Consider the following 27677-nt stretch of genomic DNA (forward strand, 5'->3'; position numbering starts at 1 on the left):
TGAAAGACGCAGTTGTTAAAGAGTTTTACTTTAAGGAAAAATAGGTCTGACAAGATGTTCTCTGCACCGTTCTTTGTTTATAGCACCATGCTGTCTATTTTAGCCCTCACACTGCCATTTCTCCTTCACCTTCTTTGCAAAGGGAGATTATCTTTAATAGACAAGGACCAGAAAAGGATCTGGTAATACTCCGTAATTCAAACTATATCCTGCCTTGCAGAACTTCACTCCAGGACTTACCGTACAGCTTACCAGTGTTTAAAATGCTTAATGCCTCACCAGTGCACGAACAAACTCACTGCAATTGATTTTATCCAAACTGGCCACGCACTGAGCCCTTGACATTACCGAGGGAAAATACCATCTGGGTGGTGCCTAAACACACTCCAGTGTGCTGCCCTACCAAGCAGTCTGTCCGAGGACAGGCGAGGGACACGCCAAGTCACCCCCAAATCAGAAAAATAACATGGCCTGTTATGAAGACAGTCGTTGACAGATTGTTTAGGATCAGCAATAGCTGTCTGACCTATTCATAGTCCTCTCATGTGATCCTTCAACAAGCAAATGTACACTGCCTTTCAAAGTCATGTACACTGCCGCTATACCGTGCTGTGAGTTTCCAGTAAGCGTCCGTAAGCTTCCAGTTCAGAGTACAAATTAAAGATGCTCCTGCTCCACTGGCAGTGTGTTTGCATCTGTTGTTAAGTTTTTTAGATCTTCTTTATCATACCTTTCTCAGGGAAAAGCTGTATTCCTCTTTAGATTCCATAATTTGCCCAACATGTAAGTAAAACTTATGCCTGAATATTGATTTTGTTTAGTTCAAATGAAAAGAGCCCAGAGGTTATTCGGGACTCCCAGCTGAACATGGTACAAGATGAGATACAACAAAATCCAGTCTTTACTCAGGTTTAGCTCACAAACTGCTAGTTACAGACTCCACACTTCAGTTTACATTTTGAATTTATGCCTGGGCCAAACCTACAGGACCTAAATCTAAGCTGATCATCTGTCTTCTAGGTTTAAGTAAAAACAACTCATCTTCAGAAGATTTTTTAACAGTAAAAATTATCATTCATTCTTCAGTGTCTTAATAATCTAATCTATCTACACTACCCATGAGACTTAATCATTATGCCAACACATCAAAAATAACTAAGGAAATACTAACCCCTCACTTCACATCACTAAGTGTCCACTGCAAAAAATCAAATGTACTGTTTGATACTCTGTACCACCTCATATAGTTTTTTAAGTACTTACAATATCAGAGCAGTTTTTTCAGGTGCAATTCAGCTTTTTTAAAGTTGTAAGTAAATCCAATGCAAATTTGAGTACAAACTCTTGCTTTTTATAGATGCATGGGGGAACCTAAGAGTAAAGAAGCAGCTACTGTAGAAGGTGTCAGAAGAGGTCCTCTGTTTTGATGTTTATCACCAATCCAGGGGCTGCTGTTCCTGAAAGACGTCCAGGTTGCTCTACAGCCACAATTCTACTGGAGGATGATGGCTGTACTGAAAACTCATGTGCTTTTTGAGTCCTAATTAACCACCCAGCATAGGCTAAGACCTCAGGATTCAAGCAACCTGTGTAGAATAGAAACAGCCTGACTGAGAGTACTTCTGAAGGGCATAGTTGTCAGAGACACTGAAAAACCAAAGTAAGGGGCCTTGCTAAAGGCTGCAAATACACCTGAGCCCTGATGATGTTGCTACAACTTCCCAGGATGGACCAGTACTGGCAGCACCTGAAAGAAGTCCAAAGCTGGTGATGGTGAAGAGAAGGGGAGAGAGAACAACAGATGGAAAATACCTTGCTGTCATTCTTTTACTGGTATTAACTATTGTAATGACTTGTGAGCCACTGACACACTAAAGCCTTGTAAGAAAGTATATTTCTATGTTTCATAGGTAGAGTTGGGACCGAACAGTCCGTCTTTCTCCAAGAAGGATCAAGAGATGACTTTTGAAAAGGGAAAACTTCCACAGGTTAACAATACCATGAATTCCACTGCAAAAGCAAAAGAGCACAAAACAGAAGAAGATGAAAGCCTTAAAAAACCTGAAAGGGTAAATTGGCTAAAGTTGACAATACTAAACATGCACAAAGTAAATAAGCGGCATATATGTTAGTAAAACAAGATGTTAATAAGAAAATAAAATTCATTCTTTTTAATTCTTTGAATGGTGTTTTCTAATGTATTCAAGGAGTTACTCAGGGAATCTACAGACTTTTTAATGTAACATGCTGTATATCCATGTATTAAACTGAAAGCAATTGGCAGACAAAGGAGTAAGCCACAGTAGAACATTGAATGGTTCACTCTCATGCCCATTTATATATATTTGTGCTTATTATGAGGTATCATTTCTTATACAGAAGTTCTTGTCTCTCTAAAAAGGAAATCTTTGGTAGAAGAATAAAACTAACACCACTGGGAAATCAGGTGAAAACTTCTAACAGCCTGTTTATTGCTATGACAGCATGGTCAGTTGACATGACAACACAAGCTTTGAGTTGCAGTACTTTATGGAATTTTTTTAGACCTGTCAGTAGAAGAATGCAATTCTGAAGTTATAGTACTAGTGTGCAGAGTAAACCTGCCATAGATCTTTACCATGCATGATCCACCAGCCCTGAACTAACAAAGAACTTACACTGCTCTTAACTTCCAGCATGCAAAAAAACTGGGTGATTTCTAAGTATATACATTACCTAAAGCTTCATCTGCCTTATCTGCCTGGTATCTTTCAGAAATGAAAGCAGAGAAGAGAAAAAAAAAAAGACAATTCACTGTCTGTGCACAGTAATAAAAATCAAAAAGCAAAAAAAGGTAATTTTCATCTTCCTTATACTCAGCCAGTCATTACTGGGAAAAAGCAATGTAAACTGCTGCCTGCCATTTCAACCCCCGTCTGGTTTTCAGCCATGCAGTGAGAACTCTAAAACTCGGGGCCCAACATGCATGCTCCGCTTTTGGACTTCAGCATCCTTATCGGTACCGCAATCTCTCCTTCCTAACTCTTTAGTTACCCTTAGCAGTCAACTCCTGAATATGGGCATTCTCTGAAAACTATGTTCATTATGTATTCTAAGGCATTCATCACAGTATTTGTTCTTAAATTCTGAAATGAGTAAAACTATGAACTGCTGCTTTCCCAGTCTTAACCTGGGGGACTAGAAAACAGCAATAGATATGAATAATTTTGTTATCTTAAAAACGGAAACAGCAATTTAATACCAGATATTTAAACTGCACGAAAATAACTTTGAAAAAATGTCTACATATGTTAAAAGAACCTGCTTATGGATTCAATAGATCTGCTCAAAATTTTCTGAAAATGGATCAGATGTATCTGCCCACTTTCAACACAAGCGGTTAGGTGGTAAATGCAGTTGCCACATTCAGCAGTAAGCCAAGTGAAAAATCAAAAAGGTGTGTACACTCTGTGTGTCGATTTCCACAAATTTGTCCTGCATGAGGTTATAAGACATAAAAATAGATACGCAGTTCACAGTGCTTTTTGGATACACGTGGTATGGGGAGTGACTGTGATCAGGCTTTGATGCCAGACGTATTCCCATTAATGTTCCTGAGTGCCACGATGCCAGCGGTAGCATGAACTTCAGACAAAGGGAAGTGCACTCACTTCAGCAAAACCTGGAAGGGAGCAGAGTGAACTCAAGCAACCTTCCAGGGGCACTGTACTGTATCCTGTCACCACTACCCCACATGCTATGAATGACATCACATCTGCCCAAAAGTAAACAGCACTCAGCTGATTTCCAAAAATCAAACGACAAAGGCAATTTGCTCACATGGGTAATAAAAACAAACAGGATCTGGCCAGGTTTTTTGAGGCAGTCAGATCTATGCACATAAACATTGCCCTCTTCCTTTCAAGTCGCATTGGAAAAGCAAGACTGAGTGGCAGAATAATAGATAACCTTATCAGAAAAACTGTGCGGGGATATTTATTCTAAAACCAAGGTATCAAAACCATGGGACTCCAAAGTACTTAAATTCAGCAGAAGGCAGATTTAAGGCTTGCAAGAAAACCAACAATATCACTGAACATAGCTGGTTTTGGCTACTCATCATCAGACAGATCAAATGCCATCCATCTATACCACAGCCTTGCGCAGCTTGTGAAGCAATGAGCTCTCCTCTCAGCTTTCACAGAAGAGATTCAACTCCTGTAACAGAGCTACTCAGTGGTTGGTGGTTAGTTTGAATGGGTCATGGAGGTCTTCATTTATTCAGGGGAAAGAAGTGAGTTGATTGGACCACACTGGGGAGGGTACTGTCCCTGCTTGCTATGGAAGATGCCTAGATGACTAACTCAGACAAGATGCTGAAATGTCATTGAATTTAGGAAAGATGACCCTTTCCCAGAAAGACTGTAACTGATCAATTTTACTTGGTGGGATTCCAGATTCTGCTCAGTTCATTTCTGAAGTTATTTTAAAATACTTCTTCCATGGGGAAGTTAAAACAAAATGAGAGAGAAGTAGAAAGAAAAAAAAACAAGATACTAAACAACACCTCTACCCTATTCGCTCAACCCTCAGAAACCAGGATCAATCCCAAACAGCTCAGCATATAAGAGTCTTTACCTAGGCCTCATGAAGTAAGTACATATATTTAACTGGCTTTGGCTCAGGTCCAGAATTTCCTCTAATTTGAAAAGGAGTTTCACCTGTGACAAACTCACAAGACTGAGTTTAATATTTGTGTTCTGAAGAATAGAAACAAATGGGACTAATAAATCTTCAACAGAAATTTACAAGATTCTTCTGGCTTAATAAATTTAGCTGGGGGCAATTGCTCTTAAACACTCAACACATAAAAAGGGATCCTTTTTTCCATTAGCATGCAAATTCCTTACATGTTTCATCAGAATTACATCCTACAAGTGTTTTAAGTGGTGGACATCATAGTGCTTTGTTTCCCATTCATGGCCATTCACATGTGGCCATGCAAGCTCCTTGTCGGTCTTGTCATTTCCTCTATCAAGCTGGTTTTGGTTTTTTTTTTTTAATTAATTCATAGCATATGCAAATTAAACAAAAAAAATCTATTTTTGTAGGATTCTCAGGTGCTTTCATCCTCCAGTTCCAAAGGTGGATGTCTGATACATGCTTCCTCCTTTTCCAGCCGGTTTACATGGCCCAGTGAGCCAACCATTTAAAGATTAATACACAGGGAGTGAAGTATTCTACAGGCTGTATAGCTCCTTAAGTATTTCCTTTAAACTCTTGCACACATATGTAAAAGAAAACAAAGATTATTTGCAGAGTTTGGCAATGAAAATGAGGTGTTAGTAGCATTTTGAGCTGGCAATAAATTCTATTCGACTGTTTTATTACTACAGGGCAAAGGCAACTCTTTCTTTTGAGGCATCTTTCAGCAGCATGAGATGAGGGTTTACATTTAAATGTATAGATAGTTTTGAAATAAATTCAGCGTTTTGTAAATTACAGTTTATGTCAGATGTAAATACACAGCAAAATTGCATTTTTATTATTTTGCATACATCATCTTTCACATTTCTGAAAGAAATGTGCAAACTGTAACAAATCTCACAAAACAAGGTCTGGCTCCTGGAGTGCTAAAACATTTGTACATGTAGGCAAATGAACACAAGATCCATCTACCTGGGCAGTGCCACAAAGCAGAGTGTGCTCTGTGATGCCCAGGCAGGCAGCATGGGCCCAGGCCAAGCTGAGGAGAAATACCGGGTAAGCCAGAAATTAGGTTCTAACCCTTTCTAAGCCATATATGAATTGTTTTATTAATGTAATTATTTTCATCTCAAGAATGAGTGAAGAGACAATAAGGGCTGAAGGAGTTGCTCCTCATTATTTTCTCTATTCCATCCCCAAACTCTACAACCACCCTTTTTACCTCTGTTTGGAGAAACAGCAAAAAACACCCCAGCTGATGGTCTTGAGCCTTTGTAGAGTTGACTAAACAGGCAATGGTACACAGCATACAGAACCACCACAGCCTACAGAAGCCTTTTCTGTGGTCAGCTTGCCTACTCCAGTGACACACTACTTTTTTCCCCCTAATTTTCACCATTTTCCCATCTAACAGAAACAATTACTCCTCTTAGTTCTACTTTACTGCTTCTGTTTATCTTCAATTTTAAGAAGTTGTCAAGGAGAAGACAAATTGTCACAAATACAAGAAGTATGTAATCATGCTGGACATCATTATAAACGTACAATTTTTTATGTAAAATTTCAGGCTTACTGCACCACAGGCATTGAACTACCAATTATATCAATTGCTCTATCATGTAACTTCTCAATTTTTGCATGAGTGAACAGTGAACAGTTACCAATGATAACTGGCCTACAAAGATATCTTTTTTTCACTGACATATTCAATACACAATGGAATAGGAGATAGGAAATGAGATTCCAAACTCAAGGAATAATTAAATTGGATAGATACAGGGAACACATTAATGAAATGTACAATCTTAGATAGCAAAGATGTGGCTCCATTAATAGCATGGAGAAAAAAAGACATCATAAAACTGCCAAGGTAAGTGATTTAGGAACAAACATCCCAAATTACAAAATAATCTAGATATTTAGGGTAATTAGTATATTTGAGAATCAAATATACTAATTTGATTGTCCGAAGTCTCAATGATTCTCAATGACATCTCCATGATTTTCTCCATGATTAGTATCCCAATGCCTAAATCACAATATAGGATTGGAAGAAAAAACTGAGACTAGTTGCCTGCACTAATAAGCACCCGCACAACAAACATCCCAGTTGAGGATGAGTAGATACCTCAGGTCACAAGATGCTTCCCACTCTTCCACACCAAATGCAGAGCTAAAAGGAGAGCTCCTGCCCTGAAGCTTTTCCTCATGGCACACTTTAGTTTGAGAGCCTTACCATCACCCCAGGTCCCTGAAGGAGCAGGATATGTGTGAAATAAAACTCCTAAGTTATTCCAGGAAGCTGACCTCTACCATTTTGCACAGGATATTGAATAGACCCCAGCTGTCTCCACTTACAAGTGAGTTAGTTCACATGTTTTATAAAGATCCATTCAGCTGCTTTCTGAGTTATTGCAGAATTAAAGTAACTTTCTGCAAAGAAAAAGACAAACTACCCAGTGATTTCCCTTACCTACTTTTCATGCAGGCACATCTTGGTTTTCAAACATCTCAACTGGTATCTCTATGTTCTAATACAAGAATCTGTCTCTCGATTCTGAAAATATTTGACTGACAAATATCTGTCTCAAGTTCATTGGAAGAAACATACACAGTAGAGCTTTATTTTTTGCCAAATCGAGGAAGACACAGTAGTCTTCATTTCCATGGATGCCTCTATACACAAGCACTTAGGGTGTATGACTACTCATGATTTTCTACTGAAAATAAGTGACCAATGATAGAATAGCCATGATAATCCATGTCCATTCAGAAAATTTTAGCTGAGTTATTTCAAGAATGCAACAGGCTTTTAAATAAGCCTCCATTTAAAAGCTGACAAATGATATTGCAATATTTTTGTATAAAGGATGTGCTCTGGGATGACTGACTTCTCAAACTGAGTGAATAATGCTGTTAAGGGATGGCAATTTCAAACTTGGAAGAAGAAAGCTTAAAGTGACCTTGAATTTTACAAGACTTGAAAACTTAAAAAAGTCAATATTAAAAGGAGATACATAATCATGCCATCAAAATATTCACTAAAACCTTAAAATATATACATTTGTACTGCAAACAAGAGGGGAAAAAAGCCATCTATTAAAAAAATTAGTTCTGCAGCTTTTAAACACTGACATTCCCTGTTCAATTGGCTGCTGCCCCAGTGAGGTTAAGCCAATAGATGTTTACTTTTTTGGATACTGCCTGGGATCTTTGCCACTGACATTAGGATTTATAATTTTTATTTACTCTTTCCAGAATACATTTAATAAAATTTACTATTTTATTATACTTAAGAGTAAGATGGCATTTCAGTTCCATTTTCCAATTTTTAATGCCATGAAACTTTTTTTGTTAAATTAGCTTTTGTGATGTTTTTTTCCTGACTTGCCCTGATCCCCTTTCCATTTTTTTTAAACTTTGAAAAAGACTGTTCAGACATTTTTAAAGCACAGGCAATAAACTCACTGCAGTCCTATATGTCTAACAATCCTAATCCATGTTACAAAATAATAATTCTCAACTTAAATGCAGTGAAATCTTGACATTTTCCTTTTCCACATATACACACATACATGTGCAACATGCATATCCAAACAGATTAATAGAGCAAACAGAGCATTAATAGCTCCAAACAGAGCAGCTTATTCGCTTTACTACTACTATATTGCTTTAATAGCTCCATAATAAACAAAACTGTTTTCAAGCCTGTTAAGACAAATTATAAAACAGACACCACATAAAAAATCATGGAGCAGAATCTGTTGGCATTACTGATCTGCTGATTTTAATTTTGAAAGCTATTACTGAGCAATGTGGGCTGACACGTTTTGAAATTATGGAAAAAATAAAAATTTCCCCAAAATTCTTCCAAGAGATAAAGGTATAGCACTGCTGCTTTCCAAAAACTCAGGTCTTGGCTAATTCAGGCTGGAATGTGAGATCGACACCAAAGTTTTCCAACTCTTTGCAACTCTACAATCATTCAATTTGCTGAAAATGAATCTGAGGCAATGAAACTACGTGCAGCAGCAGAAATTTGTCAATAATGACATAATGAACCCACTGAGTGGCAAATCCTGTATGAGACCAGTATGGCAGAGTAAAGAGTAATGACAAAAAGAGAAACCACAACTGAGAAAGCTTTGAAAGGTGCCTTAAACTACTTGTAGACCACATGAGCAGCCATCTCCAACACACATCTTCAGTTATTTTCCTCTTGTAAAACATTAACAATTTTTGACCAAAATGGCTTCTACTGGAGCTTGAAACAGGGTGCAGGTTAAGCAGGCAATGCCCATCCATCCCACCTATAATCAGTTCCCTTTAGGACTGTAATGCCAAACACAAACTAGAAGCAGATTGTCTGAAGTCAGCACGTTCTGCAGAAGCCCACACTCTCCTATTACAGAAAGTACATCATTTTTGCCAACTGATAAAAACAAGTGCCTTGTACAAGCTCTTACCAACAATCCACATACGACAGACTTTGGTTAAAAAAAATTCCCCTCTAATACTCACTTCTTCTTCCATCTAAATTCTCATAATGCAGGTATCATCTAATTTCAATACTAACTTTTTTTTCCCACACCCAAAAGAATTTCCTATTTGATTTTGTGACGTCTGTTATTTACTGTACAAATCTTCGACTAGCATTTCCACTTTCCACCTTCAACCTTTACTGACTGGCATTAATCTCATTGAGATCGAGCAAGCTACAGTTGGGTGGCCACTCTGCATTAGAATCAGAGAATAATTTGGGATGGAATGGATCTCAAAGATCATCTACTTCCAAACCCTCTACTGTGCACCTTTCACTGGACCAGGCTGCCCAGCACCATCCAGTCTGGCCTTGAACACTCCCACGGATGGGACACCACAGGTTTTCTGAGCAACCTATTCCAGTGCCTCACTGCCCTCACAGTAAAGAATTCTTTCCTAATATCTAATTTAAACTACTTTCAGTTCAAAGCCATTCCCTCTTGTTCTGTCACTACAAGCCTTTGTAAATAGGCCCTCTCCCTTTTTCTTGTAGGCTCCCTTCAGGTACTGGAAGGCCACAAAGCCTTCTTTTTTCCAGGCTGAACAAACGCAAATCTCAGCCTTCCCTCACAGGAGAGTTGCTCCATCCCTCTAACCACCTTAATGGCCCTGCTCTGGAGTTGCTCCACCAGGTCCATGTCCTTTCTGTGCTGTGACCCCAGAGCTGGATGCAGTGTTCCAGGTGGGATCTCACAGAGCAGAGCCGAGCAGAGCAGAGCAGAGCAGAGGGGCAGAATCCCCTCCCTGGCCCTGCTGCCCACACTGCTTTGGCTTCAGCCCAGGATACATTTGGCTTTCTGGCTGGGTCATGTCTAGCCTCTCACCCACCAGCACTCCAAAGTCCACCTGGGCAGGGCTGCTCTCAATCCCTTCATCCCCCAGTCTGTGTTGATACTGGAGGTTGCCCTGACCCAGGCGCAGCATCAGCACTTGGTCTTGTCAAACCTCACAAGATTCCCATGGGCCCAGTTCTCATACTTGTTCACCTGGGCTCCCTCTAGAGTCAAATTACCATTTCATTGTACGCCAGGGTGGGCACCGAGGGTGAGTGGGCTGAGTTATTCTCTTAAAGCACATGCTCACTCTGCATTCACTGTGGGGAGATCCTAAATGACTAGGGTGGAGTACACTTTGAATATTCAGATGGTTAAAGTTAAGTGTCTGCTTACAATTATCTCACATTCCTACTTTATTTTGCTATGCATGCCTATGTGTACCTTTTGTGAATCCATCATGATATACTGGAGCACAGCCATAAAAAGGGTGAAGAAAATCTGTGGTCTCGCTTTGACATCTCCCATTCCTTTGGAGAGTTTAAGAATACAACAATCTTAAACTGTCCTGCTGTATCTAGCCTCCAGGAAGAGGATAGAGATCAAAACAGCAGCCAGGATTTCAGTGATTGGAAGGAGCATCACGTCAGGGAATGGTGTATGACCCAACTGACAAAACTCATGATTCTACAACTCTCTATTTAAGTATCCATCATTTTAAATCTAAGCCTTTTCATATAATTCCTCTTGACTGCTGAATTTTTGATTACTTCTTGTTTCTTAATCTCTCTTTTCTAAAGCCTATTGTTACTATGTCAAGTTTGGGAACCATCCCTTTCCCAAAATGTAAGACTTAATTATTGTGGCCACTATGACTGTGTGTCTTATTATAATTTCTTAAACCAGTTATTGCAAGTTACTTCAGGCTACATACAGAGTGATCTCTCTTTTTTGTACTCCAGGAACAGCTACTTCTTTGATGGTATCTCTGTTTTGTCTTTAAACCTTGTCTATTTGCCTTTAAACTTTGTCTACTATGAACAGTGGTCAAATTGTCCTTTATTACTATTTTAGTGGACATAGTTGACTTTACAGTTCCTTCCAGAATTACAGACTTAATATCCTTTCAATGATGTACAAGACAGCAAAAGATTTATATTTGCTTTCATTACTTAAGCTTTGCTTCTGCAGAATAGTCCTGTCCACTCTCAACTTTGGGTTATTGGAAACTAAGCAGTCTTAGAACTGTATTTGCTTACAGACATCTCAATATCCTACTGATTTGGAATATTCCAATATACTTTAGATGTCTTCTAAGAAGACTACCTCACCAGTGTCATCTACCTGTCTGTGATTTATCTATATCCACAAGTACCATTCATTTTTAGTCAAATGCATTACCTGACTCTTCTGTACAAATCCTAACTATTCTTGCTCTTGTGTTGCCATGATCCTCAGTTCCAGTTACATTTATTTGTATTTAACTCCTGCATAAACATTTGCTTCTGAAATAACTGACATCTCTAAATTATGTTTTACTCTGACCAAATAAAATTTAAAAGTAATGAAACCTTCTTGAATTCTTAAGAATAGAGACATGAATACTAAGCAACACAGAATTAAGAAATGCAGGTAACACTTTTTTTTTGTTTTAAATTATGTTACAACATAAAGGCAGTATGATGAATGAGATTCTGTGCAATGAAGAGATACAGGTGCTCAGTTCTGCAGAAGTATTAACTTGTCTGGGCCCTTCTGTGAGTTTAATGAAACATTTTATTCTAATTTTCAGACTACAGTCATTGATTCCAACCTGTCTGGATATGGGTATTACTGCTTTGAACAAACCTTGTTGCTCAGCATTTTATAAAAAGAGAGATAAACAGTGAGGCAACAAATTGATTAGAGATGTCTGCGAGGAAACCACAAAGATCAGTGGGTAGGCCTATCTCCATTAACAATCTAGAAGGTTATCTAAGGATAAACACACTAATTAAAAGTGCAGATGCTGCTTAATCTCTATGTCATAAAGTTCACAAAGTATGCTGATAGACAAAGTTGGCAAAATGAGATTCACTTTATAATCTACTTCCTAGTAGAGGAAAGTAATACAGGTCATTAACTTTCACTGTCCTGAAGAAACCTGGAAATCAGTAATAAAGGTTCTACTGCTGTGTCAGTGAGTAACATTAGACATAAATTTCAATACTGTACAGAAAAGTCTCTAACTGTAGCTCTAGAAGCCTATGCACTTGAAGAAAGAAGATGTACACTGCACTGAAATGATAGTATCTGTGATGCAACCTGGAGTTGGAGAGCTAACACAGCACTGTACAAAACGCGTAGGTGACAACACAGAAATAGACATCGAGGGTTTCAGAGGATACATACTGAGTTAAGAGAGGAATTGTTTGTGGTTCTAAAAGGGATTGCAATTAGGAGTGATACAAGTCAACAAAAGTCCTAAATCTGTACCAGTGAAAAACCTAACAAATAGACTTTTTTACCCTAGTTTGCTGAGCTCAGTAGCTGAGCATCTAAACTCTAAATGGTGAAGTCTCAAACATGCACCCTTGACAGGACACCTCTGCACAGTCTGCCTGTGCTAATGCATTTTTGTTCATCTTAACATGAGGACCTTATGATTTGAACAACGAAGGCTGTTTGAGTCAGTGTAGCTCTTTAAATTCACCAGGAGAAACTCAAGCCCTAAATTTGTAACTGGATTCTTGGATTATCTGAAAGATGTGTATGCAATTCTGCCCTTAGCAGCAAGTGTTAGGCTGCTGACACAGATGAGCAGTTAACTATGCAGACTGCTTTTCAGAACATAATGCAAGAAGCAGAAACTCTTCCTTCAGATGTAATCCTCTGGTTAAAATACTGTATATATGATACTCCACTACTGCAAAGTCAGGGCACTTGAAGATCAGGACAGTATTTTCTAGAGAACACCAGCTGACTATAATTTATCGAAAGCCTGTCATTTATTATGAGACATATTTATATTCTAGACAGCCACAAGAGTTTTTCTAGGAAAACTATGTGATCACCAGTGAGGAAAACTGAAAAGCAAAAAACATATATAATATATAATATTGTGAAACTGAAGTATCTAATTTGATCTTTAATATACAATGTAAAAGAAAATCATAAGGTATTTATATGATGAGGAAAGGGGTAGAAAAATAAACTCAATGAAAGAATGTGGGAATCTTACTGAGCCTTATGAAAAGGGATGCAGTTTTAGCTTGGATATAATGTATCTATGAGAATCCCACCATATTTATATTTATAGGTGGGATTTCCTCATAACTTCAAAATATTGTTGCTAGGCATGTTTTATATTTGTTGTAAATAGAAGAATTTCATATCCTATGTATGTTTCTAGTATCACGATGTTTTTAAAAAATGTATGATCCTGTATTTCTATGCATTAAACATTTCCAATTTGTTTTTGTAGAAAGGAATCCAATTCCTTGTCACAATGAAGGGAAGTTAAATGTGACATTCAATAGCTTCACAGCCCTCCGTTTTTTTTGGGAAAGAGCAGAGCAGGCAAGGTCCTCTAAGGTTGTTTCACTTCTGTGGTAGCTGTGTATCCAAATGAGTCCTCCCCCAAACATCTAAGCACAGTCAGTACATTCCCAACTCCTACAGCCAAGTTAAACTGAAAACGGTCTTAGCTCAGTAATGATTGAGGTGGTTTGCTCTAATCAAATTAAACCAGCCAAATGTTCTTTTCAAAGGTAACTGTCTACTCTGCAGCTGTATGCAAAATACCACATCAAATGTGAAAAAAAAAAGTGATAGAATTCTATCCTTACAGTACAGCCCTGGCTCCACAGATGAAGAGAAACAAAAGCACCAGTGCAGCTAGGAATTACGATCACAGAAAGCTCCTAGAAATATGCTAACTTAAGAAACAGTGAACAAAGTACTGAAATTTCCAGTTTATAATTAACTGATTTCAGGGAGAAGGGAATTCTCCGGCATTGTTAAACAGCAATTTATCACACTGACCACACTTCAAATAGATATTAAAAGACTAGCCAAAGTTTCACATAAAAGAGGAAAAAAAATCACAGGCTTTTCCATTCTATTTCTCACCATTTCTCTGTTTCTATCAAAATATGTAACATTCTGCACTGACTAATATTTCAAAAGTCCACACTCAGTAGGTTTCACTTAAACTCAGTATGATTCATCTGCACTTGAACTGAGCTTTCAATCATTAAATATGGGGAATTCCTGTAAAGATGAATTAATGTCTGAGTTAGTTTTTTATTTTCTTTTATTAAGAGAACACCCAGATTAATAAGCAGTCAGTGTGGGTACAAACGCTTCTAAAACAATATAGAACTTTTTGCTAAGTTTATAGATTGTTTGCTAGGTATATAATGGGAAATCCACCCTAGGACAACTCTACCAATATGAGCAAATTGGTACACCCTGAATTTAGGTATGTGTAATCTTCATCTGATCCTAAAATTATGTGAGATATTTCAGAAACTAGAAACCCATCTTCTTCTGAAACCCTAAAAAGACATCTGAAGTGTCATACGGAAGAGTTTCTTACTACTCATGTAAAACATTTTTTGTTCTGCCTAAAGAAAACATGACTGTGTTAGAATTTTAAAGTCTGTTTTTAAAGGGATTATTTAGCAGACAATTTCCTTCTTTTACTAAGGATGGGACAAATTTTCAAAGGTGAAGGATAAATAAATAGGAAAATCAATACAATAATTTGGATGCAATGAGGTATTTTGAAAAGAGTTCAGAAATCAACAGTTGCATTTCCACTCTTTGATGATCACCTCATCAAAAGCTTCCCAAATGGCAGTTTCCCAAATGGAAAATGTCAAAGTACACGATGGAAAAAACCAGTCTGTGGAAAACTCTGAAATGGTTTATTTATTAAATAAAAATGCTTTAGAGTTTAAAGGTATTACTGTTAAATAATCATGCATGCATAAGTACAAGTATTTTTCAGAATATAAGACATGAAGAACAGGTGTAGGTGGAGAAATTTCCTCTCTTTTAAAAGAAAAAACTTGGCTTAGTTATATACATATATGGGCACACTTCTCTTTTGATAATTTGTTAGATCATTAAGAATCAGCTTGCTCAGCAATACTGGAAAACAACTAGGCTTCATACCAAGAATGAAAACTAAGTTGACTATATACAGCAAAGTTTTGGAATTAACTGCAACTTCTATTTTATTTACTGTTATGAAATTTTATAAAATCATTTTAAAACTTCAGAACTAAATTACATCACCTAAGAATTATTACAATGACAAATAATCACTCCATGTCAAATCCATTTTAGTGCATTGTCAGCATGGTTATATTACTTATCCTGCATGATTAATTTTAACTTTTAAGAGAAATATTCTCTAAAAATAAGGCTTTAATCCAATACATGAATAAGAATCAGTATCTGTGATTCATATTCTGATGTAAATTGCCCCTGAACTTTACCCAGAAAGATGTTCTAAAATTCAGTGCATTCTTGGTAGCATAGCTATTTCTATTTGATAATGCACTTAGACCTGTGCTAAGCTTCAAACAATGGCTTAAATCCCACTGAGCACACCTGAGTGAGTGACTTAGTCACAGACTCCACGTCCAGCCTACTCTCTGTCAGACACTGGGAAAGCACTTTTCTTCTCCCTGCTCTGTTCCACACTCCAGCCAGAATAAGTACCATGAAGCAAACTGGAAAGTCCCAAGTCCCAGGTGTGGATATCCACCCTCCTGACCTTTTCAAGGCTCAGTTTTGAATCCTGGACCCCACTCCATTCCCTTGCCTGGAAGTCACAGCCTGTCATCAGCAATGGCTGTGGTGAAAGAAGTTGGTTTTCCATTCTGGAAATCCATTCTGGATTTAGTCTTGCTGGCAGGACCCAGCAAGACTAAATCTCTCCAAGAGCAGCACAGACATAACCATCCATAGATTTAAAGAGGGAAGGGAGCACTGGACATAATCTAAAATGACTAACATTTACTCACATAAAGACTGGAAACATGTAGATTTAGAATGAGATAAAATACTTTCTTAAAATGCTCTTGTACTCACTCCAGACACTGAATTTCCTAAGGCTCAGAAGTCCGTTGCATACTCAACCCTTCCTTCCTGCCATGCTCTTATCTTGTCCTGTTTCTGCCAGATCATGTATTAAAACTAAATCATCACATCCATAACTAATAAACAATTCATATGGTCAGCAAGAATATCCTTGTTTTCCCTATGCACGCTCACTCTGTAAGGTTCCAAGCAGATGACGACAGGCCAGCATTCATGTCCACTCTCTGTCCAATGCCATCTGCCAACTTAACAAATTTCTCCAAGTCCTATGTACCCTGTCCAGTGGCTACCACATCACTGCCCTTTGCCCTCCTGCCATCAGAAAAGCCGTATTTCCAGGCAGGCAGTCCCTTCCTTCCCAAGACCTTTGCAGTGTCCCTCCTTGCAGTGGTCAGTCAGTGCAGGGATGATCTCCCTTCCCCTCTGACCAAAACTGCTCTCCGGCCTGGAAATGCCTTTCTCCTGCCAAGGCACTTCCCGTCTTCACATCTGCCTTGAAGACCATCCTGTTTGTGTGAGACTAAAATGGACTCTGAAGCTCATTCAGTTTTTCCTTCCCATTACTCATCCACCATTTCTACCTCAGCTGAGATTCATCTGCCACACAAATACTTGGCAAGTTTCAAGTTCAGATTCTTCTGCTCCACATCCCTGCATCTTATTTTACTCTTTCTGTGTGCAAGAGAATCTCTCTAACTAGCAATGTAAAGATCACCATTTCTTTGTCTCCAGGGGCCTGCCAGATGCCATACTGAGTGATGCTACACAAAAATAAATTGTATCGCACAATACAGCACACTGCTGATGTGCAAGAATGACCTCACAGACTAGAAGTTTAACATTAGCTTGGCAGAAAAAAGAAGGAAGGAAGCAGAATGCACTAGAGACAAACACCCCCTAAAATAGAAATGTTTCACTTGACAGGATGGAACATCTCAATGATTTTGAGAAGATCATCCTTTCAGCTTATTAACAGTACAGTAATAAAGCCAGAAGCCAACACCAGCATCACCAAAAAGTAGAAAGAGAAATAAAATTAGCTACTGCCTTCTGAAATTTTTCCCTGTGTATGCTCCCCCACAATTTCCGTTTAACAAACAGAAAAAAGCAAAACACCTACATGCTCAAATTGCCTTGCAAAAGGTTAGCTAGGTATTGATGAGGCGCTACTGATACATTCTGAATGTTCTATCACGTCAGACAGGGAACACTTATAACACTTTATAAGACACTGATAAAAAGACCTTCAACATATAAAGAAATTTTAAGCCCCAAGCCATTTATACACTTCTGGGACCCCTAAGCAAGGTCAAGCAAGTGCTGGTTTTTATGTCAGCCTACATGGGGATGGAGGAGTGACGTGTGTGCCTGCCTCTCTACCCCACACTCAGGTGGCCTTGCCAAGGCAATCAGTTGACGAGCTCCATCAAGCACTCAAGTGCAAACCAAGAGACAACAGCATGGACCACTGGACTGCAAAAGCAGGGGAAAACCAGCATGACATGATTGCTGTACCACAGAAAGCAGTTTACAGTGCATTTATAGTTCCATGGACATAACATAAAAACTTGAACATGGTGTAACTGTGCAAATAGTCGTAATTACTGTGTTCCCCCACTGATTTCTATAGCAAAAAGAAGGAGAAACAGAGTTAGACTTCCAGCTAGGTGGATCATTCTGGAGAACCTAAGTCAATAAGCTGGAGCACATATTCTTCAAAGTAACAGGGAGAGAATTAAGATTTTTAATTCTTATATGGTTATGATCACTTTGAATGGCAAGATCTCTGACACTTTCCTTTGAAATAACAACCCAGACTAGATTAATAGGTCGTATTCAATATAATTTTGGTTATTTTAAAATTGAATAGTTACCAAACTATGAAAATACTAAAAAAGTTGTATTTATGAAATAAAGTTATGACATAGGAAGCAAAAATATACAGCTTTGCATGTTTGTTAAATTTGCTTAAGGTTTAATGCTATTAAAACTGTTAAATATAAATATGATAGAAAACAAGCATGGCAAGAATTACAGTAGTCTGTCTTGTGTATCACCTTCCCAGAGTGCAAATTCAGAGTGTGATGATGATTAAGATATGGGGAAAATTATTCATCTGATTACCAGCAGGAGACAGATAAAATGAATGCAAGTTACAGTTGAATTTAGCATTATAATCACAAGAAGAATTTTTACAGATATCTTGCAGCAGAGTTTTACACACAGGAATTTCCTGAATCTAGTATGTCATTTATTCCTGGCAAAGTCTGTTCTGTTCTTTATCTACATATATTTCATTTTTCCCAACCAGAACAGCACTAAGCTATATAAGTGCTGGACCAACTTTTGCCAGATTTACCTACTGTATATATTAAAAGTTTTGTTAAAGCATTACATATTAGTATCTGAAAGATAAGCTAGAAGAGCACCTTGATCGTCCTACCAGTTACAAGGGACTTTTCCAAGCCCATGACATACCTAATTTTAGAGGAATTTACAGTAAGCTTTACTCTTCAAGATTCTATTTTTAACTTTGTTTTGTGAAAATAAACAGAACAGAGTAAGGTGTCCTGGCAGAGAGAAGCTCTATACAAAGGGCAAATGTGAACAGGAAAGGATTTTAAGCCCATAGCAATTATCTTTACTGCCTTTTCCCCATGCCTTTCTAGACACCATTCTTAACAGTCTCACAAAATTTGAGATCAATCCTCCAGGCCTTATTTTCATTACAGTACAGATTTTCATTACCATCACTGTTCAGATGAAGATTTTATTTCCCTTTGATTCTTTTCTTGCACCCTGTGTTATTTTATTCTGCAGTGAAGTCTTACCTAATTTCATTACCTATCTTTGTAAAAGCAACTGTGCTGTAAAAAATGCATCTCTTCATTGTACAAATACAGAAATCATAGACAAAGGAACACGAAACAAAGCTCTCATAATTAGCAAGCAGCAGCATGGAAAAATATGATAAATATTATGTTTAAAATTATTCTGAGCTATTTAGACATTTCTCCTTCATGGAGAAAATTCTTTTCCAACCCTCATGCCAAGCACTGGAAACCTATTTTGGCTCTAACCACCTCCCAGAGGAAGTGAATCTACAACAGTTTAGACAAACCTGGGCCGGAGTAGCAATGCTGGTCCTGAATCCTGCTTGTATGACCAGCAAAGCCATGGAGCTCTACCTCTGCCTAGAAAGTACTGGGTCTCTCCTTACCACACTGTTCTTCATGTTTAGCACCATTTCATGGCAACAGAGAAGCCATGGGCAGCTGAGCTCCTTCCTGTACTCTCTGGAGAAGCCATCTGAACCTGACACTTAGCTTAAGTCCATGTGGCCTGTGATGTCTGCCATTGCTGTCAACTGATGCCAGAGCATGACAGCAGAGCATAGGGCCTGTGCAGCTCATCTGTACAAAGCCTGCCTAAATTTTGACTCACAGAATGACTGCTGGTTTGCATTGAGCGACTCATGGACCACACATGCCACTACTCAGAAACACAGTATTTGCAGTTCCAACTTAGCTCTCTCAGGCTAGCTGCCTGTAATATCCAGAAAAAAAGCTAGATGCCCCCTCAAAATAAAAAATATTTGGTTTTAAATATTCGTGCTGTTATCCCAGTGCTGTGAAAACAATGTACATTTTAATCCAGTATACAGACAATGCATTTGGCATTGTTTTTATTTATTGGCCTGAACATGATAGCACTTTTCAGAATGCATGCCCAAACAATTAACTTTTTTTGAGCATAATATTTTCAATAAGTAAGTACAGTTAGATCAGCTGCTTAAAATTGCAGAACTTCTTTTATAGTATTTCCTTTTCTGAGTATATTTACATAATACAAAAATAGATGCTTAATTTTGATAAACTGCAAACTCTCCTGCCACATTTTGTAACAGAACTGGGCCATTTAAATATTTTCAAGTATTTTTTCCATTTTAAGGATATGATTTTGGTCACTCCAGAGGGCTCCAGATAATTGCTCTACAGATCAAAAAACGCACAAAGGATGTGAGATTTGAGCAGCATTCCTCCCATTTTAGAAGACATGATGTTTAAAACTACTTATCTTGCCCTGTCTTTTTGTGGAAAAAGGTGTGCAACCAATATCCCAGGCACCCTGATACATCACCAACCAGTCCCTTGTGTCTGAAATGCTGCTTATGGCAAAAGGTACAGGCTTTGCAACACCACTATGAGGACCTGGAACACATTTTCACAGATTTTTATACTGAAATCACATTCTCATATTGCTGGTTGAAATACTCACTGTTTTGCAGAGAATTAGCTTTCATTCAAGCTTGTAAAAATATTTGAAGCTTCAATGTATTTATGCAATGCTCTGTTGAGATTCAACTTCACTTAAATCAAGTAAAAGAAGCCTGCAGTTACATAGTCAGTTCTTCAAACAGCTCTTTGGAAAACAAGAACTTTATTTTCATGATTTAGCTGCATTCAAGTTTAGAAAGCTCTTAAAAAATCTTTTACATGACATGGGAAGATGTCAATGGTGGAAAAATTCTTAATTACTGTTACGTTGAATGAACTATTCCCAAACAAGATTTAGCTTTCAAATACATAAATGCCTACACCTGAACAACTATGTCTGCATTTCCTCTCATAAATTAATGGGTTTAATTTATAAGATTTTGACAACTCCCAATTATCACTCTACTGCCAAGGAAGAACCTTGTGTGTGGTCCTCTAAGCCAAGCCACTTGATTCAGTGATCAAACATATGATGTCCACACAAAGATATCCCCAGTTTTGAAAGATGCTGACTAAGCTTCTGGCATTACCTGGTGCCAGCCAAAAGAATGGTTGTTAACAGAATTGTGGATTTGCTTGATGAACAATGGAGGTGTGAGCTGCAGCCTGTATGTTTCCCATTGCTCACTAAAGTGAGACCAATGACATGCGCCCCATGATCAGCATTTCAGAATACATATACTTTGCCTATTCAACTTTGACATAAAGGAGACTGTTACATTATGCTGCCTTGAAATGAACAAAAATTAATTCATCTCTACCTATTGACTTTTGTAATTTATTGTTCTCTGTCTCATCTTTCCTCTTGCACCTAATAAACATCCCCTCATCTCAGACCCTACAAAAAAGGATGATTTCAGGTGCAAGGCATTTTGAAAGTCACCTCTAACTTCAGAGTATCTATCTTTCTAGGACTGAAAGAGTCTTGGTGTGAGGTACAAAATGTTTTCCTTTTGCTCTGTAATAAATGTGCAAGTAACACAAAGAACGGGGAATACTCTTACCACCACCAGCAAGATCCTGACCAGTTTCCATCTGGTATCTGCAAAATGAAACTTATTTCTTCAAGTTCATAATATTAACAAAAGATGCTGAAGGGCTGCTGAAGGTTTTTAGCTACAGAAAAATGCAAGAGGTTACAATAGGGCTAGCCTTACCATTGAGAGCACAGGTAATTTATCCAGGACTTATGCTATCGACGCAACAGAAAGGAGATCCTGAGGCCACTGCCACCATTTTGTGAGCAACCTGTGGCACCTGTACTTCTGCCCTCCTGGTAGCACAATCAGCAGCTCATGGTGAAAATTAGTACCTCCACCATAAGGCTGCCTGAGAAGCTTGAAGTCTTAAGCTGTTACTTCTCTTTAATCACAATATCTATAGCTCTCTATAAAAGCATCAAAAAATGCAGAATGCACATTCCACTACTGCTCTCATTCTTGCCATTTCTATAATGTACAGAGCTGCTAAAAATCAGCTGCAGCTGGCAGGACTATTAGTTCAGACAAAACCAGGGAGAGGTTGGACTTTTTTCATTTTCTCTAATGCCTGAGGAAATAGTATATATATGGCTCCCTTCCCATCCATTCCAACACTTAAATCACACACCTATGCCTCTGGAGATGGGTGTTTGTGTGTGTGGGAGGCAATGCACAGGGATGAGGTGAGGTCTGGCAGGCAGCACCATGGCCTGTTGAAACCTCAAACCACACTTCATGTACACAGTTTAGTGCTCACTTCAGCCACAAACCCAAACTAGTGTCCATTCCATTTATGGCCCCAAACTCCTACTTGCCCAACTCATGTGCTAAACGCAGGACCCACTGATCAGGACACTGGCCCCACTTCCTCACCTGACCACGTTGGGGTGTTCAAATGTCTCCAGGTGCCTCAAAACCGCCACCTCTCGGATAGTGGACAGCGGCATTCCCTCCTCGCTGGTCTGCACCCGCACCCGCTTCAGCGCAACAAAGCGACCTCCATTCTTCAAGTCTCGGGCTTTGAACACCTTCCCGTAGGCTCCTTCCCCAATCTCAGCCACACATTCATACTGCTGGTCAGCCAGGTTTGTGCTGTCCTTATCCATGCTGGCACCAGTCCTCTTCCTCCTCTCCAAGTGCCTCGAGGTGGCTCTGAGTCTCCCTTACTTTCTGAAAACCAGTACTTTGCTTGGGTGCAGACTGGCCACGCACTTGGTACCTCTGCCAGAGAGGCAGTAGGAAGCTCTTGCCCTCCTGTTCTCGTTCCTTTTCTGTACTGGCCACAGTGTGCCTCCTCTTTCGGCCACCAGGAATTATCATACAGTCTTTGGGAGCATTGCCTGTGTAAAGCCAATTAAATCTGGAGGACAAACCAAGCAAGAAAAATTAGTTTAGTTTACTTCATTACTTTGCATTGTTCAAAACCTGCTAAAATTAAGCTAATACAGCAGATAGCTACACGCGAAGCGAAGCAAAATAAAATCCTGGCGGAAAGATATGAACCATGAGGGTGACATATGTATCAACAACCCAAAGTGGCTGATACACTACAAAGTTATCATGGTCTGTGCAGATGGCCGGGCGCATGGCTACAGAGCAACAGCACACTGAGGGGTTTTACTGAACAATGGGCTAAAAAAGATGACCCCATGAGATATGGGCAATGGCGATGGCAGAGCTAACCATGCACGTGTGAGAAGTTATGTCCAAGAACTTATGTCAGGACTTCGGGACTCAAAGGCTTCTCCGTTGAACATGGTGGAGTCTTGGAGATACATCCCATGCTATATTACTGTCACTTGCAAGTAATTGCATTTGGAGGTTTCTGCCTTGGTCTGCTCTCTCCTGTGCTAAGCCCTTTATGAACACAATCATGAGCACATCGCAAGAAACAAGGTCTTGCCTCAAAGTGCCTGTGGAGAGGCGAAATACTTATATTTAAATGACAATAACATGTTATGAAGCACTGTGTGCTGAAGTAGATTCAGAAATGTGCACTTTAGCAAACAAGCAAGGGTTTTGGCTGTAGATACTGCTACATGTGTCACTGGCAGGTCCTTGCAAAGCAGCACGGTGAAAGATGTCTTCAGGAACAGCATGCTCTGCTGTGGAGTGCATGAGGCCAGAGAGCAGAAGCAATTCCTTCTGCATCCAGTTTCATCCACTTTCTGCAGGACTGGGCAAATCCTCTCCCCTCACAAAGCTCCACAACAATTCCTTCCTTACCCCAGACCTTTTTTAATACAGCGATACTGTGACCTCCAGGACTGTAGAGATCTTCTACACGGCAGTTTTACCGTGATAGGATGAAACACCCCTAGATAGCTCAGTCGGGGACCCCCTAAGTGGGATTCACGCACAAAGCCACACACTTAGGCTGATCTGACACCTTAGCTGCAAATGGAAAGCGCAATCTGAAGGAAACCTGTGCCCGCTGCTCATCCCTTCTCCCCGGCTGCAGCCAGAGGCGGCTCCCTGCCTCGCCGGCTTCAGCTCCCAGCACAGCTGCCACCGCACCGCGCCAGCCACCGGGCAGCCCCGCGCCCCCGCCCGCAGCATCACCGGGCGCCACCGAGCGCGGGCCACGGCGAGGGGAGCCCTGCCCGGCCCGAGCCCGGCGGAGCGGGGAGCCCCGCGCGCCCCCGCCGCTGCGGGATCCCAGCCCGCCCCGAGTCCCTCCCGCCCCGCGCCGCCGGCAGGGCGCCCCCGGGCGGCGGGCAGCGGCGCCGCGCGTGCGTGGCGGCGGGGCCGGCGGGCCTCTGCTGCGGCGCGGCCGCGTGGAAACTTACCCGTGCTCGCCCTCCCCGGGCACGGCAGGGCACCGGGGCTGCCCCGGCCGCCGCTGCCCCCGCCGCGCCGCCGCCCCCGCCGAACTACCCTCCGCGGGCGCCCCGCAGGCGGCGGGGGGTGGCGGCGGGGGACACGCGGGGAGCCGCGTCCCCGCGCTTCCTCTCAGCGAACGGGGCGGGGGGGCGGCCCGGCTCCGCTGCTCGGCAGGACACCGAAGGGACCCCCCCGGCGGCTCCCCCTGAGGGCACCCCTTCCCCCGCGGGCCCCTCCGCGTCCCCGCGCCGACCCCGAGGGCGTTGTGGCGGCACCGCGGGGCGCGCTGCCCCGGCCCGGCCGCCGAAGGGACGCGTCCGCGGTGCCGCCCGCTGGGGAGGGGGGTGCGCGGTGTGGGCTCCCGGGCCGGGCGGGGAGGGGGCGGCGTGTGGGCCACGCCGCGGGGCCGGCTGCGCGGAGCACATGGGCGCCCCGCGTTACCTGGTGTGCGCCACGACCGCCTGCACCGCCACCAGTTCCCCAAATAATCCTCAGCCCCGGGGGGTGGAGGGGGGGGGAGGGAAGGGGTGAGTCCTCTCTAACACAAACCTCCCATTGAGCGAGGCGGGGTGGAGAGCCGGCCCGGGGTCTGCCCCTTCACATGGCGATGTCTCCGGCAGGTCCCGGCAGCGGCCGCCCGGGCCACACAGGTAGCTGATCCGCGGCTCGACCGCCCTCGGCTCGCATCCTCCTGCCGCCGCCGCCGCCGGGCTGCACCTTGGCGCAGAAGGAGCTCGCACTCGTCCCCCCGTCCGCTCCTCCCGCCCCCACCCTGCCCGGGGAAAAGGAAAACGCGAAATAAAAATCGCGGCCGGCGGCCCCCGGGGAGCTGCAGCGCCACGACCGCAGCCCCGCCGGCCGCAGCCTGAGGTGCGGGGCTCGGGCACCCGGCCCTCGGCGCCGCCGCCGCTCCGCCGCCCCGGTGCTGCGCTGCCGCTCCTCGCTCGCTCCCTCGGCCTCTGTTCTGCCTGGGAGCAGCAGCAGCTTGCTGCCTTTTTTTTTTTTTTTTTTTTTCCCTCTCCTCAACTTTTTTTTCCCTTGCTTTCCCACGCTGGCTGAATGTGACTTGACCCCGTTTCAAAAAAGTTTGACATAGTGCTTCAACATTTCCGCATTCCTCCCCGACTACAAAGGCTGCAGCCGCCTCCTTCTGCTTTCTGTCTCTGCTCTCTGTCTTCACACTCAATGAAATCCTTCATGTGCCCCTGCCAAAGGCAGCCGCATACCGCAAGGGTCGCCGCGAGCGCCGCGGCCAGGCATGGCCCGGGGCGAGCGCCCCGGGGGGTCCCGGCACGGCCCGGCCCGGCCCCAGCCCCGGCCCGGCCCCGCCGCGCTCGGCGCTGCACGGGCGCGGGCTCAGCCGGCTGCGGCAGCACTGAGAGCCCTGACTCATTCCTAGAGCTCAGCGTGCGAGGCGCTGGGAAATAACCCTTTTGGGGTTTCGGTTTCTCCCCCCTCCCCCGCCCCTATCATGGGAAATAACTTTTTTTTTTCTTTCCTACAGAAAAAAAGCGAATTCTTATGCGCTTTTTTCTTTTCTTTTTTGTCTTTTTTTCTTTTTTTTCTTTTTTTTTTTTTTAAATTTGCTACTTTCCATTCACAGCGCAGAGCTCCGGCAGGAAGTAAGCGTCCATGAATGCTTTCGGGAAGCATCAAGAAACTTCATTGCTGAAGAACCCCCAATCACAGCAAAGTCGTTGCCCCGACAGGATTGCAGCTGGAGATGCATGGGGCAGGGGGGACTAGGGTGTACGGAGGAGTAGGATGCACGGGCAGCTCGTTCTCCAATGCAGAGAATATTCTGTAGGCAGTTGGTTTCTTCAAATACTGAAATTCCCTGCACGAAAAAAATTTAAAAATCACAAAACAAATACCAATCGACTCTGTCTTCGTGGGGGGAAAGCATACGGCCTTGTTCCCAGTTCTCTCAGCTGGTATCCTCCAGCACATGCTCTTCCGGACCTCAAGGATGATTATGATCCAGCTCCTGAACCACCTCTTACACTGGTTTAACTGGGAAGGGATGGACCCAAATCCCCTTATACAGTGAGAAGTGTAATTTAACTAAGTGGTTTTATAACTGCAAAAAGTGTATGTCTAGAACTTGGTGCTATGCACTGATTTAGAATAACTTAAAAAAAAAAAAATATATATATACTGTACAAACGAAAATAATTCATATCAGAAAAAAGCATATAATTATCTGGGCTCACAGTGCAAACCAGCACATATGAAATCCTGTAGCTTAAATAAAAGCTGACTTCACAACTGACCCCCGCAATTCCACATGCCCTTCCTATTTCTGAGATGTTTAGAAGCAGCATCCAGAGGGCCAGTGAGGAGAAACTGGCTGGGGGCAGGAGGGAGACCCCTGATTTCCCCCAGAGAAAAGAGGGAGCTAGTACCACCCACGTTCAATGAAAAGGCAAGTGGCATGTGAACATGGGCAGGAGATGGTGCATACTTTTTAAGAACTTTATTCATGCTCACAATATATTTTAGTTTAAATCACAGAAATTCCTCAACTTCCAAAGTCCATGATTTATCAGAAAAAATATGCTGAAATTAACAGCAATCCCTATAACATTTAAATGTGAAAGTGTCACAGATTAAAATACATAGATGAAATATTTCTTTTTAAAAGATGTGAAAAATCACATTTCAATGTTCATATGTTCACTATCTCCCTTTGCTTTTTTGTTTCATAATATTCATGCCTTTCCTTTCCTTTCCTTTCCTTTCCTTTCCTTTCCTTTCCTTTCCTTTCCTTTCCTTTCCTTTCCTTTCTAGGCAGCTTTAACCAGATTGGGACAAAACCCTCCTCAGGTTCCAAAGGCATCAATTGTCTCACTTTACATGCAATAGGCTTCACTTTTGGGAGGTAGAAGGGAAGCCTTGGTTGCTGTCCCCCCCTGAAGATCTCTGGATCTTTAAACTGCAGTCGGTCTCTGTTAACTGTGCTGTTCCCAAGGAGGGGCTGAGGGGCACCAGGTCCTTTGGCCGGTTAAGTGTGCAGCCTCACATTCAGGATGAACATAGAAAATAGATTTCTGCATTCCCCTGGAATTTACCTCTGTGCTCAAAGGTGCTGCTTTATGATTCTTGTGCTAAACAGTATTCACCTTTTCATCCTAAACTCTCTCAATATTTCTGGGCAATGTATGTAATTGTTCAGTCCTTCAAAAGTATTCTACCTGCCTTTCTGTGTGGTGATGTCAGGAGAGATTGCCATGGGAGATTATTTGCTCATGCTGTCAAACGGAATGAATTTATAACAGAAGAATGCCACATAATTAATGTGGCTTTATATGCTCCTTGGAGTCATGGCAAGGGACTTTAAAAAAAAAAAAAAAAGATGTGACTATTTTTTTTCCCCATCTGAATGTCACATGGTCAAACTACTCTGTCTCCCAAAGTAAAAGAAGCTATACAAACCTCTAAAATCACCTAAACTAATTTTCATAATTTTCTTTAGGTACAAGTTAAGTGATTTCAGGAAGAAA

General features: G+C 41.4%; 1 protein-coding gene across 1 annotated transcript in view; it reads right to left on the reverse strand.

Annotated features, from left to right (window-relative positions):
* Positions 1 to 25499, reverse strand: part of CDK6 (cyclin dependent kinase 6) — a 138852-nt gene extending 113353 nt beyond the window's left edge. The window contains exons 1-2 of the mRNA XM_085050721.1: positions 24724 to 25499; positions 22225 to 22711 (exon numbers count right to left, since the gene is read on the reverse strand). Of these exons, the coding sequence (XP_084906847.1) occupies positions 22225 to 22457 (233 nt within the window). The 5' untranslated portion in view covers positions 22458 to 22711; positions 24724 to 25499. The remainder of the gene's footprint in view (positions 1 to 22224; positions 22712 to 24723) is intronic.
* Positions 25500 to 27677: the final 2178 nt, after the last annotated feature.

This window comes from Lichenostomus cassidix, chromosome 2 (genome assembly GCF_008360975.1).
Source record: "Lichenostomus cassidix isolate B80296 chromosome 2, HeHo_3.0, whole genome shotgun sequence".
Taxonomy (NCBI): Eukaryota; Metazoa; Chordata; class Aves; order Passeriformes; family Meliphagidae; genus Lichenostomus; species Lichenostomus cassidix.